The sequence below is a fragment of the Gymnoscopelus braueri genome, assembly GCF_963280865.1.
Source record: "Gymnoscopelus braueri genome assembly, chromosome: 6".
Lineage (NCBI taxonomy): Eukaryota > Metazoa > Chordata > Actinopteri > Myctophiformes > Myctophidae > Gymnoscopelus > Gymnoscopelus braueri.
Window position 1 is genome coordinate 27,401,096 of NC_137607.1, and position 17,555 is coordinate 27,418,650.

General features: G+C 42.5%; 2 protein-coding genes across 2 annotated transcripts in view; both read left to right on the forward strand.

Moving 5' to 3' along the window:
• adamts10 (ADAM metallopeptidase with thrombospondin type 1 motif, 10) overlaps window positions 1–6,647 on the forward strand; it is a 75,422-nt gene extending 68,775 nt beyond the window's left edge. The window contains exons 24-26 of the mRNA XM_080430056.1: window positions 460–636; window positions 2,631–2,796; window positions 3,237–6,647. Coding sequence (XP_080286182.1) covers window positions 460–636; window positions 2,631–2,796; window positions 3,237–3,346 — 453 coding nt within the window. The 3' untranslated portion in view covers window positions 3,347–6,647. The remainder of the gene's footprint in view (window positions 1–459; window positions 637–2,630; window positions 2,797–3,236) is intronic.
• Window positions 6,648–8,133: 1,486 nt separating this feature from the next.
• Window positions 8,134–17,555, forward strand: part of myo1f (myosin IF) — a 28,692-nt gene continuing 19,270 nt past the window's right edge. The window contains exons 1-2 of the mRNA XM_080431975.1: window positions 8,134–8,435; window positions 16,556–16,684. Of these exons, the coding sequence (XP_080288101.1) occupies window positions 8,433–8,435; window positions 16,556–16,684 (132 nt within the window). The 5' untranslated portion in view covers window positions 8,134–8,432. The remainder of the gene's footprint in view (window positions 8,436–16,555; window positions 16,685–17,555) is intronic.

Here is a 17,555-nt window from a genome sequence, read left to right on the forward strand (position 1 = left end):
GTCCAGCTGATTTACTGGAACTAAGCAGTCTGTCTGCGTTTCACATAAATAAAACTGCTGCCACCTACTGGAAGGATTATGACATTTTGCTTGTATCTGCAGTGACCCCAGCCCATCCATTCCTCACCTCACACACCCTCTGTGTTATCCCCCTGTCTATTATAGGCAAAAAGTTTCCGAAAATGTCAAAAACTATCAAAGTAGTCAAAATAACCGATCTACAAGCTCACAGCTTTTAGAACTGCTCACTATTTTTGCACAAAGGGAGATAATACGAAGTATAAAATAAATGATCAATCGATTCATTGATATGTAAAACATTTTAAACAAAAAAAAGTGCTTCTCGATTATTTGATTAATCGAAAAACTAATCGATTGAACAATCTCTGAGAAAATAATGGACAGGTGCAGCAGGCCTAATGTTTTCTCTCCCTGTCCCCCTCCATTGTGTTTCTCTAGTGCACCCCTACCTGTGGTCCTGGCTACAGGCATCGTGTGATCCTGTGTAAGGGTGGGGACAGTGGGGCCACTCTGCCAGAGTTAGAGTGCTCTAAGCAAAGCCGCCCTACCAACAGGGTGCGCTGTAACCTGCAGCGCTGCCCCCCGCCTCACTGGATAACGGGACCCTGGGGAGAGGTAAGACTGCACAGACTGGATGCTAGCTGAGTAAAGCCTGAGTTATGTCAAGTATAAATCCTGTTTATCTCCCTTTAGCAACTATAGTACTAAAATACACCATGACCATTGTCTTATTATGGAATCCTTATTCGTACATATTGCAGTTAAAGGGGAATTTTCACTTTAAAACCTTGGGGTCATTTTAACGTGTACTCTGGCTTTTGTGTGCCCCCAGACAGTTTTAAAGTTGCTTGATTCAATATTTTATCAGACGCACACCCCTCCTATATAAACCCATTGAACTTCTAACTCCATTTTAACCATGTTAGACACATTGAAAACACTCGTCCCTGGTTCTGGTGACTGATATTATCCGTGGTTTTCTTTATAATTATTTTTCATTTATTTTGTTTTTTATTATTATTATATTTTTTCATTTTCAAAAGAAATATTTATGAAAAAAAGAAAAAAGGAATTGAAAAAACATGCTCCCCTCTTGCATTAGAAGGACAATGTCAAGGGTGCCCGCTGGCCTAGGGGTCCAGGCGCATACCAAATATGCTGGTAATCCAGCTATACAGCGCGTTGCGGGTTCCGATCCCGACGACCTTTTCTGTGTGTCACCACCCCCCATTTCCTGTCAGTATACTGTCCTATCAATAAAGGCATAAAAGCCCCAAAATATATATATATTAAAATAAAAATCACACCCTGTGTGAAGTGGGCGGTGTCTTGCTAGCTAATCACAATACTGAATGGAGTCAACCAATCATGTACAAAAGATTAATACATTTATTGAAACACTCTTTATGATGGAAGAAACCATAACTTTAAAAAAACTAATTTATGTTTTTTTTAAAGTTATGGTTTCTTATATAGGGCTATGCACATGTGTCATGTGACACTGGCCAATCACAGTCCTGAATAGACTGTGATTGGCCAATCACGGTGCAGGGTTAGGCGGGTACATTTTTGTACATTTTTGTACATTTTTGGCCAATCACAGCGCAGGATTTGTTGTACAAATATCCAAACCTCACTTATAGGGGCGGTTTCACCGCCCAAAAATCACACCCAGTGTGAAGTGGGCGGTGTGGTCATCACAGTGGTCATCATAGTGATGGAAGCTCACTTTAAAAAAAATGATTTTTTGAAGTGCATAATCCTTTTTATAGGTTATTAATGTCATCATGTGTCTCGCTAGCCAATCACAGTGCTGAATAGAGTCAGCCAATAGAGTCAGCCAATCACAGTACAGCTAGGGGTGTACTAATGAGCCAATCACAGTACAGATAATGAGGTGTCCCAACCCCACTTATAGGGGCGGCTACACCGCCCAAAAAAGAAGAAGGACAATATCAGTCACCAGAACCAGGGAGGTGTGTTTTCAATAAGTCTAAAGTTTAAACTGAGTTTGAAATTCAATGGGTTCAAATAGGAGGGGGGCGTAGCTGATAAAATATCTAAATATTGAACCAAAAGCTTAACTTAAAAACTGTCTGGGGTGCACACAACAGCCAGAGAAGACATAAAATTACCCCAGTAGTGTTTTGAAGTGAAAATACCCCTTTAACCCATTATAACAGGGGAAAGCATCTGTATCATTTTACATTCTAGCGTTGGCTATTAAAAAAATTGCAGATAGACAAGCTCACAGCGCGTCACTTCGTGCCAAGCTGCAAGCTCGTACATCTGCTATTTTTTATTTTATTTCGAAAAATCTTGAAAAAGTGTGAGAACCATCGATTTTGGAAGGCATTTGTAGAATCAGCCCCAGGTCTTAATGGGTTAATATTTCAGCAGTGATCTCATCAATGTCAGTGTTGCTTCTTCTCTCTCCCTTCAAAACCCCCTGGCGCCCCTCTCAATCTGTTTTGAACTATGTGTGTGTGTGTGCGTGTGCGTGTGCGTGTGCGTGTGCGTGTGCGTGTGCGTGTGCGTGTGCGTGTGCGTGTGCGTGTGCGTGCGTGCATGCGTGTGTGTGTGTGTGTGTGTGTGTGTTTGTGTCACAGTGTTCTGCGAAGTGCGGCCTGGGCCAGGAAATGCGTTCTGTGCAGTGTCTGACTCACACTGGCCAGCCGTCCAGCGAGTGTCTGGAGCACCAGCGGCCAGCGATCATGCAGCAGTGTAAGAGTAAATGTGACCTCAGTCTGCCAGTCAGCACAGACAACCCAGAAGGTCAGTGGTCACCCTTCACTCACAGTGGTTCTCAAACATTTTTCATTTGAAGGACCCCCAGTAAAATGTATTTTGCCGTAAAACCCAATCAGAAAAAAAAAAGAAAATGATAGTTGTAAAATACCAGATCTACAAGTTCAAAGCATGTCGTGTGAGCTTGTACATCGGCTATTTTCGAATAGCCGAAGATTAAAAAAGTTAAAGTGGTCAAACTTTTTTTTATGCTATATTAACTAAGTTTGTTGGGGACCCCATTGAACTCCGCCATGGACCCCTGGGTGTCCCCGAACCCTACTTTGACCACTGATCTAACCAATCCAAATCTATTCATGCATAATTTATGTCTCATGCCTAGAGCGCAGTCCAAAAAAACACTTCACAAAAAGTCAACGAAACAAAGGAAATGCTTTGATCCATTATTGTTTTGTTTGTCTGTGCAGAGTGTAAAGATGTGAACACTGTGGCCTACTGCCCCCTGGTGCTCAGGTTTAAGTTCTGCAGCCGGCCTTACTTCAGACAGATGTGCTGCAAGACCTGCCAGGGACATTGATCTGGTGATCCACAAACTCACAGCCTCCCTCCTTGGGCTCAGTACACAACACAACTCACACCTGTCCAAAAACTCTACCAATGGATCTTAAATCAGCAGCCCATATAGAACTTCTAACAAATGTGTTGTAAGACGGACTTGGGACACTGTCATTCAGAGAGCTACATTATCCTGAGGGGCTTAATCCTGAATCCAGCCCAGAAGTTGGAGGCTAACCCAGGCCCCAGAACTGAGCTCTGCTGGACCAGCCTGAGCTGAGATAGACATTCCACAGGAGAGAAGGCTGCTGCTTGGGAAAGATGGAAAGAGAAAAGAGGGTGAGAAAGAGAGAGAGGAAGGCGAGAGAGAAAGAAAGAAAAGAGAGAAACGTATTTTGATCCTGTTCTGTACCAGTGATCTGATATAACTCTCTCCCACTACCAGCGTCTCTCTTTGTCTTTGTCTCTCTCTCTCTTGATAGTATACTATCCCTCTAATGAAATATTATGGTGCTACTACATTTTATCATGGCCACAGGACTGGTCACTGTACTCAATCACTTGACTTCCTCTAGTAGTCTCTTTGCTGGAGTGGCCCAAACAGTTATAGTGAATTATCAAACCTGTATATTAGCAGGCATTATGTCTGTGTATGTATACAACAATCTCCTTCGTAGAAATGTCATTTTCCATATAACGTTAGTCAAAATGAAAAGGATTTGTATGTATGTTTTCTGACAGTTACTTGACCACATTACATTTTAAAGCTATTGCTTCTCATCAACATCTTCAACCATCCTCACAGATGTTCAGTCTGAAGGAAGAGCAGTGTGATTTGCACAACGTCCGAGCAGTCAGAGGACACCTGTCTTTTACATTTGTGCTAACATGTTTTGACTTGAGCTCTGTGTGTAAACTATGGCTGTATGTCTGTCTCTGTCTTGTTCTATGCTCACTGCAGTGAATCTGCCAAAGTCTTGCCATTTTGCTGGAAACACTACGACGCGTTCACTCATTCATTCACTTAAACCTCATCACCTCTGCATTACTATAGTACTTACTGCTCCGTTAATACTACATGGGCAAACCAGAGACACTGCCTTGCTTGTTATATGTGCAAAGGCAACACTCACTTGCTTGGACATTTTCAGATCAGGCTGTTGTCCTTTGCATGGCCTTCTACTGTGTTTGCCTGCAAGGCGTTCAACAAGGCGCCTCAACGGGTGGTATCAGTGTCAGGGTATGAAAATGCCTCGGCACAAGCTTTGCTGTTCATTTACTGGGACTTACAGTATATGCCACATGGTAATACTCATGGTCAGGCACTATAGTGCTAGTAACCTTTGCTGCGAGTGGAAACTCACAGCACAGCAAGCAAGCAGTATCGCACAGTGACTGGCCTCTGACAGGCAGGGAGCAAGTCCACTGAGGAGATCATGACATCTGGCCCTACTGTATTCAAAAAGCACTTTATAGTAGGAGTGGTAATCTGAAGCTGGATTTACACTGCCGCTAAAGAACAGATTTTTTTGTTTTGTTTTGTACTTTTGTGGCACATCTGATCTTTTCACAGCTGTCTCAGCATTAAGAAACCACATGCAATCTAATTTTACTGGTTATTCAATCAAGTCTGTGCCACGAAGGGTTTAAAATTTGATTTTTCTGTTCCACTTTTTTGTCTTTAAGGACAGCCTTTTAAGCTATATGGTCACTCATATGGCCCGACCAGTGACTCGGGATCAGTAATTCTTGTGGGAAAACTTTTATGAATGACAGTCCCTGGTTGTATTCCCTCAGACCCATGTAACCCCTCACATTGAATAGGTGTGGTAGCCCATCTTAAATTGGCTGAGAAGAAGATATTGGTTTTATTGACAGATTTTTTAAGGCTAAACTATACTTTGCCACATACTGTAGCTGTGTTATATGACAGAAATTACATATTTTCAACTTAAATAGGGGATGAAGTATAAATATGCTGTTAACTTTATAGTATATAGCCTAAACCTGTTTCAGAGGTATTTCCATCCTGACAAAAAACCTACAGATTGTGGAGCCCACTGCCTGACGCTCTGATAGAGGTTATCAAATCCGACTGCACCATCATGTTTTGAACCACTTGACCCCTAGCATCCCTGTTCTGGGGGGAACATTCACCGAAAATAGAACTGCGATGCTTTCTGAGCTTGTAGATCGGCTATTTTCGGAGAAGAGATTTGGTGTAGGGGGGGAAAAAGAGCGGACCAAGAACAGAGCCAATCAACGAAGTCTAGAGGGTTTATTATGAGGTTAATTATGACCTGGCTTCTTCACACTCACACTGTTCATAGCTGAAAGCAGCTCTATGTAACACTAGAAAACACATGATTTAATTGTAAAAATCACACCCAGTGTGAAGAGAGTGGTGCCTTTGATGAGTTAATTAGTGTAACTGGTTGCAGCTTTGTGTTGCAATCAACTGCAGCTGTTGAGGCCGTGCTCAAACGGACAGACGGACAGACACACACACAAAGTCAGTCCTTGGAGTGGCTAGCACCACTCAAAAAGAGGAAACTATGTCAGCACTATTGTTATTCATTTTCATTGTGGTGCTTTGGTTCAGAATGGTGCTATTACATTGCTATTTGTTGTCATTTTTGTTCTGTGTTGTCATTTTCATGTAACATGCAACGATTGGGTGTAATAATGGTTACAGCTGTGCCTTGAATTAGTTAGAAGGGAAGGTGAATTTGAGCCTTTTTAAACATGCAATGTTACTTGTTTAATGTAGTACAACTCCACTGAATGCCATTAGAGTATACTGGTAACTTTACCTGGCAGTCTCAAAGCGCAGACCTTGAGGTATTTACTATTCAAAGTAAACAGTTACATTTGTGGGATGTATCGTTTTATTTTCCAGCACAACAGAAGTGATTGGATTACCAAAACAGTTAAGTCTTCACAATCACTAGATTACAGTAGACACTTACCTTTTTTTTTGTGTGTGTGTTAATAAGTGATCCAGATTACAACTGAAAGTAATCTTATATGTGTCTTAATATGTAAGGCAAATATTTTGTCTCTTTTGTGAGCTATCTGTATCTACCTGGACCTATAGTAAAGGTTGACCTTTGAGCCTATTTTATCTGAGCAAAGAAGAGGGACAGTCTTGTTTGTGGTTTTCGCACGTCTGCTAATTATAACAGACATGTACTGTATGCTGTTGAATACTATAGAAAATAAATAAATGTGTCCTCCCATGTACAACTTTTTTAAACAAAATACTAAAGTAAATAAATATAGTGTATTGTTGATTTAAAAGTAAAAAGAAAAAAAAAACATTACGATTTTTTCCTTTTCATTGTCCCTTTTGCAAATGTTTTGTTGTCATTGATCTGTTGAATATGTCATGGTCAGGATTACCCGGACCATAGCATTGTAAAATTGCGACCTCCAGATGGAATATTTGATGAATAATTGCTATTTCTGTGTCTGACAGATGGGGAAATGGGGATATATCTTTTTTGCCCAAAGGAGGTTGTGCATGTGTTTCTCAATGTCTATATGTCCTGTGTCCCTCGTGACTGATGATAGCTGAATGAAAGCGTCAGCAACAGCAGTGCGTAATGTTCCAGTGACTCAGCAACAGTATCATAATCAGTTGTTAGTGTGTGAGTAAGTATGTGGTGCGTGCGCCCGCGTGCGCGTAAAGGTGTGTGTGTCTGTGTGTTCATACACTTGCATGAACAACTAAAGGTGTGAGGTTTTTATAACTGCTTCCTGCATGCATGTGTACAGTGTATTGTAGTCGGTCCTGTGTGTATGTCTGCCTGAACAAAAAAACTTGAGAACGGAGTGAGTTTCGTTAAACTTGGTGTTAATGATCAGTAGGCTGCCCTGAAGAGATGGTTAACTTTTGAGTCAAAAGGGTCAAAGGACAAAGTCAAAATGAATTATTCGGCAACAAGAAGATGTTGGTTTGGACATTTTCAATTATGTTTTTCCAGAAGCATCCTAGTTGCCTACTAAAATTAATTAAAATATATTTTTACTCTTGTTCTACGGTATGCGAGACAAAATTACACTTGTGAGATTAGATTAATTATAGGCCATTGACGCGGTAAAAACAAGGTATAAAAACAAAAGACAGAAATACAGTATGAGATGATGTATATACAAATACTTTTTTAATGCAGTAATCATTATTTTAATTCAGTTCCTACCAGCGAGAAAGTATAGTTTCACTTTGACATTTCTGCTCAACCTGTGTCTCTTTTTCTGGTGTTTATCTGCCAAGTCTCAGGCTGGGAGCCACCTTGCGAAAGTGTCAGTTCTTATGGGCGTAGGATCCAGCAGCCTCTCACAGATGGCAAAGATGAGAGGGCCATGCTAACCACAGCCTGGGTGGAGCAGGCAACTCACCAACGAGACGCCATCCTTTGGAAACAGATTTACGATAATGAGCACTTGGGTTGGTTGTTACCATCAACACCATTCTGTTGTTTACTAGATTATTTGGATTGAGTTATTACAACATAACGTTTACTGTGCTGACACAGATGCTGCAGTGTAATGAGCCGCTTAGGTCATTCTGTGTTGTACTTGGTAACAAACTATTATTATTCTTATACAATGCACAGTACCAGCACCTGTATTTAAGTTTACACTACAGTACAATACTATCAACTTGATAGCTGCATTTGATACAGCACAGAAGTAGCAACCATAATGCCTACACATGCGTGTGTGCCTGTGTTGGTGTGGGTGTGTGTGTGCGTAACTGTGTGTGTAATGTGTCGTCTTATTGGGCTTGTATGACAGATCAGTTCTTGTTTCAGGTTGCAGGGCTGTGGGAGGATGAGGAAGCAGGTTTGAGTGTTGCAGTGGTTGTCTGAGTCTTGTAGGTCACTCCTGTCCCTGCGTTGACTCTGTGTTTCTCTCCGTGCTGCTATCTGGAGACTTCCTCTCTGTGATGGCCGTAATCCGTACGAGAACCAGCCTATGGTGTTAACGGTAGCCCTGCGTACACGTACACACCTGCACGTAAGTGTACACTCTGGACACCTCGAGAAAGGACCTTGGGAGGAGAGATCTACCGGCGATAGGTCTACACACACACCACCAGCACAATGGTACGGTAATAAACCTCTGTAATCTATCTTGCACTGTGACTCTGGTGTTGTAGAATGGGTGAACACTACTCCTTTACAACAGGGTGATGGAGTGATGACTATGTCCTCCATCTGCTTGCTTTCAAAGAAGGACAGCCTTGCTTTGGAGCCTATGCTTACACTTTCTAGAGCGATCCCTCTACAGCTTTGACCCCTGTGATGACTTACAGTGATAAGATATCTGATAAGAATTTGTATCTGTCCAGTAGCACTGATAACCAGCCGCTTCTCATGCCTTGCAGATCAGTGATTTCAATTCCGAGAGAAATTGTCATGCTCTTTATTATAATTATTCACATTTGAAATATGTCATTGGTAGGAGGGGGTAAATGTTGTTCCTTTTCCACACCAGGAGATAGTAGACAGAGACCTCGTCACAGTTTCCTCTTTTTCACATATCACACCTGTCATTATAAAGTGTCTCACTACAAAGAAATATGCATTTATTGCATTGCTGTATACTTTGCACAGCAGTGAATTTAATAGGGGTCTGGAACGTGGGCTGATAAATTGCACACAGTAAATGTAGATGCAGAAAACAGGGAAGAGAGATGACAGTGATGTTTGATCAAAACTTGTCCGAAAGAGCATTATCCTTTTCCTGTCAGTATTAAAAGGGTTGAGTGGTGTCTATACATACAGGAGCCTCAGTTTGATGAAAAGCCATGGGCAATGCCCCCACCACAGTGCCTCTGGGGTGTGGAGGGGCCAGGGTAGCAACAAGAAGCAGGAAAGGCAGCGGTTGTGAGTTACAAAGTTCAGATGGTTTCACAAGAGGGTTTAGACATGAGATGGGGAAGTTAGCTAGAGTCCACAGAGAGGACTGTGCAGTTTCAGGCTATAGCACTTCCTCCTGAGTGCAGATCGATCGCTGCACGCCCCTCTCTCTCTCTCTCTCTCTCTCTCTCTCTCTCTCTCTCTCTCTCTGTCTCTCTCTCTCTCTCTCTCCCCCCAGTATAGCGAGTTCTGAGAGACAGATCAAGCAGCTCCTTTTCTTTTTCTTTTATTCGGGGTTCACATTCGAAGTCGAACCTGGATCCTCCTCACTATGCGCATACTGGCTGAGCCGAGCCACCAGCTCTTTTCTACAGGTTGCATTCTTCTTGCATTCATCTCCACCACAAATGTGGTGTGAGTACAGGGAGATCATGTCACACACAAATAAGGGGGGAGGGGGGGCTTTCTCAGTTTTTGCTCTACATTAAATATCTTAGCTAAAAATAACGATCTACAACCCCACAACAAGCTTGTGAGCTTGTAGATCTGCTATTTTCTGCAAAGGTTTTCCCCAGAATAGTGTAATGCACCAACCTCACAGAAACAAATTCCTTATACTGTGTGTGCAAACATACTTTGCATTAAGAGGATTCTTATTCTGATTCTGATGATGAAACTGTTAAACTGCACATAGTACTGTAACTCCTCAGTTCAAAATCTGAAAAGGTTTTCAATCTCAGCTACAGTACGTTGTTTACCAAGATATTGGACATTATTGTCTCCTCACATCCCTGACAGGGTGGAGTTCAACAGGGTTGAACTTGACCTTGACCTTCACATTGATTGAGCTTGGAAGACAGATTTATTTCAGGATGTTTAGTTGTGACAGAGTGACTCACAACACGTTTGTCAATCGGAGTAGAATTGTAGAGATATTTTTTTCTATAAAAGGAGAAGAGGCACACATCCACAGTAGACCAATGGTTCTCAAACGTTTTCATGTCAAGGACCCTCAAATTAATAAGTGTTTGGCTGGTTAAACTGTGTGTATATTAACTTTTTTCGGGGGGGCCCCCTGGAACCCCCTCAAGGACCCCTGGGGGTCTCCAGACCCCACTTTGAGAACCACTGCACTACACACCCACATGCAGTCACATATGTATACATAATATACACAAGAAGAAAATCATATTGTCACTACCATATTATTGCCGGACCCAGGGGGCTTTGTACCTGTTTTCTCCATACATGGGCATGGTCACTTTGTCCTTAGGCCCCAGCCATAAAAAGTCTGTCCCCCTTTCGTCCATACATGGGCATGTTTTGTACCTGTTTTCTCCATACATGGGCAAAAAACAGGTTTTGGTCACTTTGTCCTTAGGCCCCAGCCATAAAAGTCTGTCCCCCTTTCGTCCATACATGGGCATAGACACAGGCTGACACGTCATGTGAAGTCTGGGTCTGGCAGAACCAGGTCTCCTGGTCTTGTTTTACAATAGCAGAAATTGAATGTAGAAAACAAATCTTGGTGTTAACATGCTAACATGCATCATCCACTCCCTCTGAGCAAATGTACATCTAGCCGTCATTACCATGCAACTATTTATGGGTCAAATACTGTTGACAGATGTACACACAAGAAGAGACAAAGAATGATAGCAACAGTAACTGGGGACAAAGAGAGACTAAGCAGAAGAGAGACTGTGATTACAACACTTTAGTGATTCCCCTCTGACACTTTTTCTCACTTTGTCGTGTATAGGCTATGGTACTGTATATAGGCCTATATGGAACAGAGAGGTGTGACAAAGCAGGCCTGGACCGCTGGCGTAGTGGTCCGGGCACCTAGGCTCAATGTAGCCTCACAGTGCGTCGCAGGTTCGAGTCCTGATCCCATCGACCTTTGCTGCATGTCGCTCCCCATTTCTCTCTCCCTATTTCCTGCCAGCCTACTGTCCTATAAAATAAAAATAAAGGCATAAAAGGCCCCCAAAAAATCTAAAGCAGTACGGACTCCAATCTGCACTTTAGTTTTTATGAGAAACATGTGTTATGCTGAAAGGAGAAGAACATGTGCTCATTAGTTGCTCTGGAGCTTTAATCTGACTATGTAATGAATTACATGGCATTACAGTTAAACAGGAAAATTCTCAAGCTATCATGTCCACGTTGGCGATGTGCTCTCTTGATTGATTTTGTTGTTGTTTATTGTGGCAAGCATCCGGTTTCTAAAATGAGGCCAATCAGGAACAGCCGTTTCCCTTGCAGTTCTCATCAATGGCCCAGCAGATGTCGCTGTTTCCCCTCTTGCTGGCTGCAGAAAAACTAACACTCCATTCAAGTGAATGAGGTTTTGGGCAGACTTTACATTTGATTTTATTACCTTAGTAAACATTCAATCGCTAATTTAAAGTATTTTTTCAACTATCATGATATGCGTTTAATAAATTATGGTCCCATTCATTTTGAAAATGAATGATAAAGTTAGTAGGGTATGCTTCTAGGGCTTCTACTGGTTCCGAGTGAAGACCCGCCTCGCTGCCCTTCCAGCCAATAGCATTCGTTTCCGGTTTCTTTTCGGGACCGGAAGTTCCTAGATGGTGGATTTGAATTAGCAGAAAAAGTGGCTTCAAAACGGTGGGGCTCCCTTCGTCCATATTTTTTACAGTCTATGGTTGAACCTCAAGACAACAGTATGACTCACAGTATGAGTCACAGTCTATCCTAGTACCCTGCACGCATCAAACAGAGCAGACCCTACCAACAAAAAACAAGAAACAGGAGACATAATTCATTACATCAGCTAATCCGCTCATGCGTAGAGGCAGGATATACTGGAGAATCTGTCTTATGTTTTTTAGCTTTTGTTTCATGTCTAACTAGAAAAAGTGCTCCTCGGAGCACAGGTCTCCGCCAGGTCAGGTAGGTTATTGTGGCCTCCTGGTAGCGCTACAATAGGCCAATGTCAAAAGGGTGGCATTTGTTCTTAGGTCTTGCACAGCAATCGGACACTGCATTCATGATTTGAGGCATTTTGTTCAATTTTCTTTTGTTGCTAAATGAGACCTGCTGGTGGCGCTATAACAGGCCAATGTTAAAAGGTAGCATTTGTTCCTCAACATAGTGTGAATGTGCGTGCAAAGTTTGACCGCAATCGGGCGCTGCATTCATGATTTGTGGCATTTTGTTCTAAACAGGCCACTCCTGCAAACTTTAGACGTGAATCTTAGCCAATTGGGATGGAATATGAAAAATTAAACAGATCCATCTTGATCACATGACTATAGACATCATGTGTACCGATTTGCGTGAAATTTGGATAAAATATGTTTTACATAAGTCGGCCTCCTGGTGGCGCTATATGCAGATGTGAAAAATGCAGGGCAAAGGTTTTTCCTTGACCTCTAGGGAGTGCGCATACAAAGTTTTACACAGATTGGTGCAGTTATAGGTAAAAACACGAATCGGGCTGTTATAGCGCCACCATGAGGCTGATTAGAAAAATCTCAAGTGGAATTTCTTCCTCGGCATAGTGGGAATGTACGTGCAAAGTTTCACGGAAATTGCATGCTGTGTTCATAATGTAAGGCATTTTGTTCAAAACGGAGCAGTCCTGCAAACTTTGGAAGCCATTTTTAGCCAATCAGGATGGAACATGAAAAATCTGAAAGACCCGTTTTGTTTAATGACTGTAGAGATGGCATTACAGTTAAACAGGACGGACGGACGGACGGACGGACGGACGGACGGACAGGGGGTAAAACATACTCTCTCGCCATGCCTTTTGGCCTGGCGGAGACAATTAAAAGTCACACACGGAACATCCCCTGTGTGACCTAGAGTAGATTGAAATTACTGTATGACAGCCCTGAGTGGCATTGATACGAGTCAGGGAAGGATAGACCCTCCACTCAATATACGGGACCGACTCTGCATCATTCATCATTCAACCACCTCGCTCCTAACAGGAGAACACAACAACTGCATTTTGGAGCAAGCCCGCCCGTGTGGCAACAGCATGGGCATCGTTGGGGGTGGGTCTGGGGCTGCAGCCCCGGATCTTTCATGAATAGCGTTTTTGATCAACAATGTGATATTATATTTTAGAGGGCTTAATGCATTATTGGACTGACAGTTGAATACCCCTGGATTTAAAAAAAAAAGCTCCTGTCTGACACTAACCTGTCCAGGAGTGGTCCCCTGCTGGAAACTGCTGCTGTGAGGGAATGTAGTCACAGGGCCTGCACCAGATGCTTGCCGTGGAACCAGTGGTGGTGGCAACCCATCTTCACCCAAAGACCGCTCTCTCTTCCTCAACACCACTGATTCCAGTCCAGCCTTACTGACAAATGCTCGACAAGACGGCTGTGAACTCGGTCAGAACCTTCAATGCCTCCTCCCTCCTGATGGCATACCATCAAGTGGAGTTGGAGGAAGATATTACGATCAAACCAGACCAGATCACCAACACCATATTAGGCTGTGGGAATCGACTATTGCTGGATTCTCCTCGATGCTTCTCTCTCGGTAAGTACTGTAGTTATGTCTCTCGGGGTCGTTCTGGAACCGGGCCCAAACAAGGCTAGTCGAGCCTTTATATACTGTTGGCTGTGGCCTTAATGTGCCTGACGGTGATGTCAGGTCGTATCAGACAACTCCGTATATGGATCGGCCTATGTCGGTTATGCCTAAATATGGGACTATGACGTCAGTCCTGGACGTGACGGTTATCTCTATATATGGAGTTCTGGGAAGGGTTCGCTGATGTCAGATCTATGATACGTTTAGGAATCTCCCTTTCTAGAGATTCTAAGCTGTCAGACTTCGTAGGTTGATTGTCTCATGGTTGACCACATAACGAAAGCAGCACATCACCTGTCAAAGTTAGCAAATGAGTTCTTCTCTTCTTTTACTTGTTACTTGGCAACTGTTCCTTGCTTCCTGTAATGCCAACCACAGCTTGTGTCATTGTTGCTTGATACCGGCCCAGGCTGCTTCCTTTATGTGGTGAATCAAGGACATGGTATAGGTGGACCGCGTGAGAAGGAAGCAGCACATCAGCAAAACAGTGTCCTGCACGGGTCTGATTTTAAACACCCGCCACCAGCACATGGTCAATTTGTTCCGGAACCCAAATCTACCCTAACACTTTATTTTAGCGCAGGTTCACAGTATACATCCATGCAACCATGTGACCTCTGCACACCTTGCCTTTGTCAGGCAATTGGGCTATCTGCCCGTTTATTGGTTGTATACTGTGCGGTGTATCCCGTGCCATCGGTGGTAGCTAGGCATTAACTGGGCCGATCACCTATCTTTAGTATGTTTGGTGGCAGGACTCGTGGGGAAGGGAAAGCATTTGACTCACCTATAGAATGATTGCCTATAGAAGTGGTTCTCAAATATTATTATGTGTATTTGGCCACGGACCCCCATATGAAAATGCTTTGTTCAAGGGACAGAAGATTTGTTGTAAAAAAAAAAGAAAATAAAGATTTATAAGCTCACAACGCATGCAAGCTTGTACGTGGTTGTAGATCGCCTATTTAAAAAAAATTATAGGGCTTAAGTGTTTAAACTGTTCCCAGACCCCACTTTAAGAACCTAGAAGAGCACGCACAGAGAGTAAGAGAGAGAGAGAGAGTGAGAGCGAGAGAGAGAGATTACATATTAACCAAATTATTTCCTCTCACACAGGCACAGAACAGTAAATCAGCTGATTGTCAGCTGTAGTCTGTGTGCAGTGTGTTTTGAGCAACTTTTAAACATGAGACGTCACCTGATCTCCACACATAAACTAGTCAGGAGATGTCAGGACAAGACAACTTGGTCTGTAGAGGCCTTAAGGCCGTGGGTGGATGGGGATGATTGAGTGGAAAAGTCTTGCTGCGCTTGAAGTTGGAATTGAAATAATCGAACAAGCCATGTATGCCAAATTCTGAGATATTGTTAGCCTGGTTTCAGACCATAGACCCCGCCCACTAGTCCACTGAGTGATATTGCTGTATTGTTGCATGCTCTTCGACATTGGATGGACGACATTGTTGCTCGAGTTCTCTTCTCAGACAGCCGTAGTGGTGAACTGGCAGAGGCATCATGTTGTTGGGGCAATCCACACTTGTATCTTTTTTTATTTAATTATCCAACACCCATGATCTGGCCTGCATATTCTTTGTTTTACCCAGAGCCAAACCAAGAAATCAAATGAAGACAAAACACCGCCCACAAATGAAATCACTTCCTGTTCCTGACCGGTACAGTTTTGTGACCAAATTGTCCAATTTAGCGTATAATCTAAACTCTTCTTTTACTTGTTGCTTGGTAACTGCCCCTTGCTTCCTCTAATAGGCAACCACATGCTTGTTGCATTTTCAATGACAGTGTTCACCACTCATGTCAGACATCGTTAGGCTGCCTAGCGATGTCTGAAATGAGACAGTCAGCCTAGGCTAGTTTGTCAGTGATTAAGATTATGGGCTATATGGACTTCTGTCCTGAGGTCTCCATCTAGTCGGCCTACCTATCTATCAATATGTGACTCATTAATTTGTATTCATCGATCTCTCTTATTATTACCTTCTGGCTCCTTCTGCTGTACAGCAGTGTATTTCCTGGTTGTCCATAGTGGGGAAATAGTTCCCCACAGTTCTTATCACACCATCATGGCAATACAGCAGTTATAATACAAGATGGTACTTGCCAGAGCAGATATAATTGCTGTCATGACAGAGGCTCTGTGTGTGGGAATGACTGATTCATCGTGATGCACAACAGGTGTGCACTGCAGTCACACCCGGAGTCCAAGTAGTTTGGACCAGTTGTGACTGCTTAAATCAGCCATCACCCACGCCACATACACCTTTGTGGATCAATACTACACATGTATCATTAATATGATTATGATTATGATTATTATTAATTATCTCTGTCTCTCTCTGTCTCTCTATATCAACTGTCTGTGTGTCTGAGAGAAGACAGCTTTTTACAGTATTCCCATGAAACCATCATGTAAATAAATAACTGCAAAGCTGTGGATTAGCACCACTATCACTCCATTGTTTCTCTGTCTGTCTGTCTGTCTGTCTGTCTGTCTGTCTGTCTGTCTGTCTGTCTCTCTTTCTCTTTCTCTTTCTCTTTCTCTTTCTCTTTCTCTTTCTCTTTCTCTTTCTCCTTCTCCTTCTCCTTCTCCTTCTCCTTCTCCTTCTCTCTCTCTCTCTCTCTCTCTCTCTCTCTCTCTCTCTCTCTCTCTCTCTCTCTTTCTCTCTCTCTCTCTCTCGCTCTCTCTCGCTCTCTCTCTCTCTCTTATTCTTATAGCTGTTTATAAAACTTTATATCATGCTTCTAAATTTGTGCCCCTCCTGCAGGCCAAATACCACTGGCAGAGTCAGAATGTCAAGCAGAGCGGTGTGGACGATATGGTCCTGCTGTCCAAGATCAGCGAAGATGCCATCGTGGAAAACCTCAAGAAGAGATTCATGGACGACTATATATTTGTATCCTACGGCTGTGGCTGAGATTATGAGGATTGCAATGTATAAACATTTTATTTGATAGAAAATTCACCATGAGAAATATTCTTATACTGTATATTTCTCTCTAATAGATAGTAGAATCTAATACGTTAATAATTACATTTACCCTATGGGGTCCACCCGTAAGGGTCCACAGTGTACTTCTGTCAATATTTGTGAAACCCAAATAACATAATACAAAAACTCTAGAGGATATGTCATCGACAATATGATACACAATATACAAATGTGATTTTATATGTATTCATATCCTGTTGGGAGTTTCAGTTTCTTCTGAGAAAACCACAACAAAATGTCTCACTTTGCTATAGATTGAGAAAATGTGATCCAGTTAAATCAGCCACATTCTTTCATTAGCAGGGAAGCAGTGGGCTTCATCTTCATCTTTCCTGTGTAGCAATTTATTGTTATTTTTTTCCCCCCAGATTTATATCGGACATTTTTATGGTTTATTTCAGATAGGTCAGTGTAGAAAGACAGCAAACCAATGGTAGAGAGAGTGGAGATACAAGCGAGACAAGACAAGGGTCGGATTTGAAGGTCTTGACGCTTGCTAGGAGCATTCAATTCTGCTCTGACCCTGTACACACTAACTGACTGAGCCACCAGGCACTCCACTGTAACACATTTCCCCAAACGTGCAGTGCAGTAACAACTGAAATGCATCGAAACAAGCATTGTGTCAACAAACACATATGGCAGGATAGTATAGTTCCTCTTTTACATCCTCTGACTGACTCAACAGCTCACTTCTGGCTTCCTGGAACACACTTTGACTTCAAATCCATATTTAGAGTGAGTGTGAGATAGCTGATGCTTTGTTTATGCGACA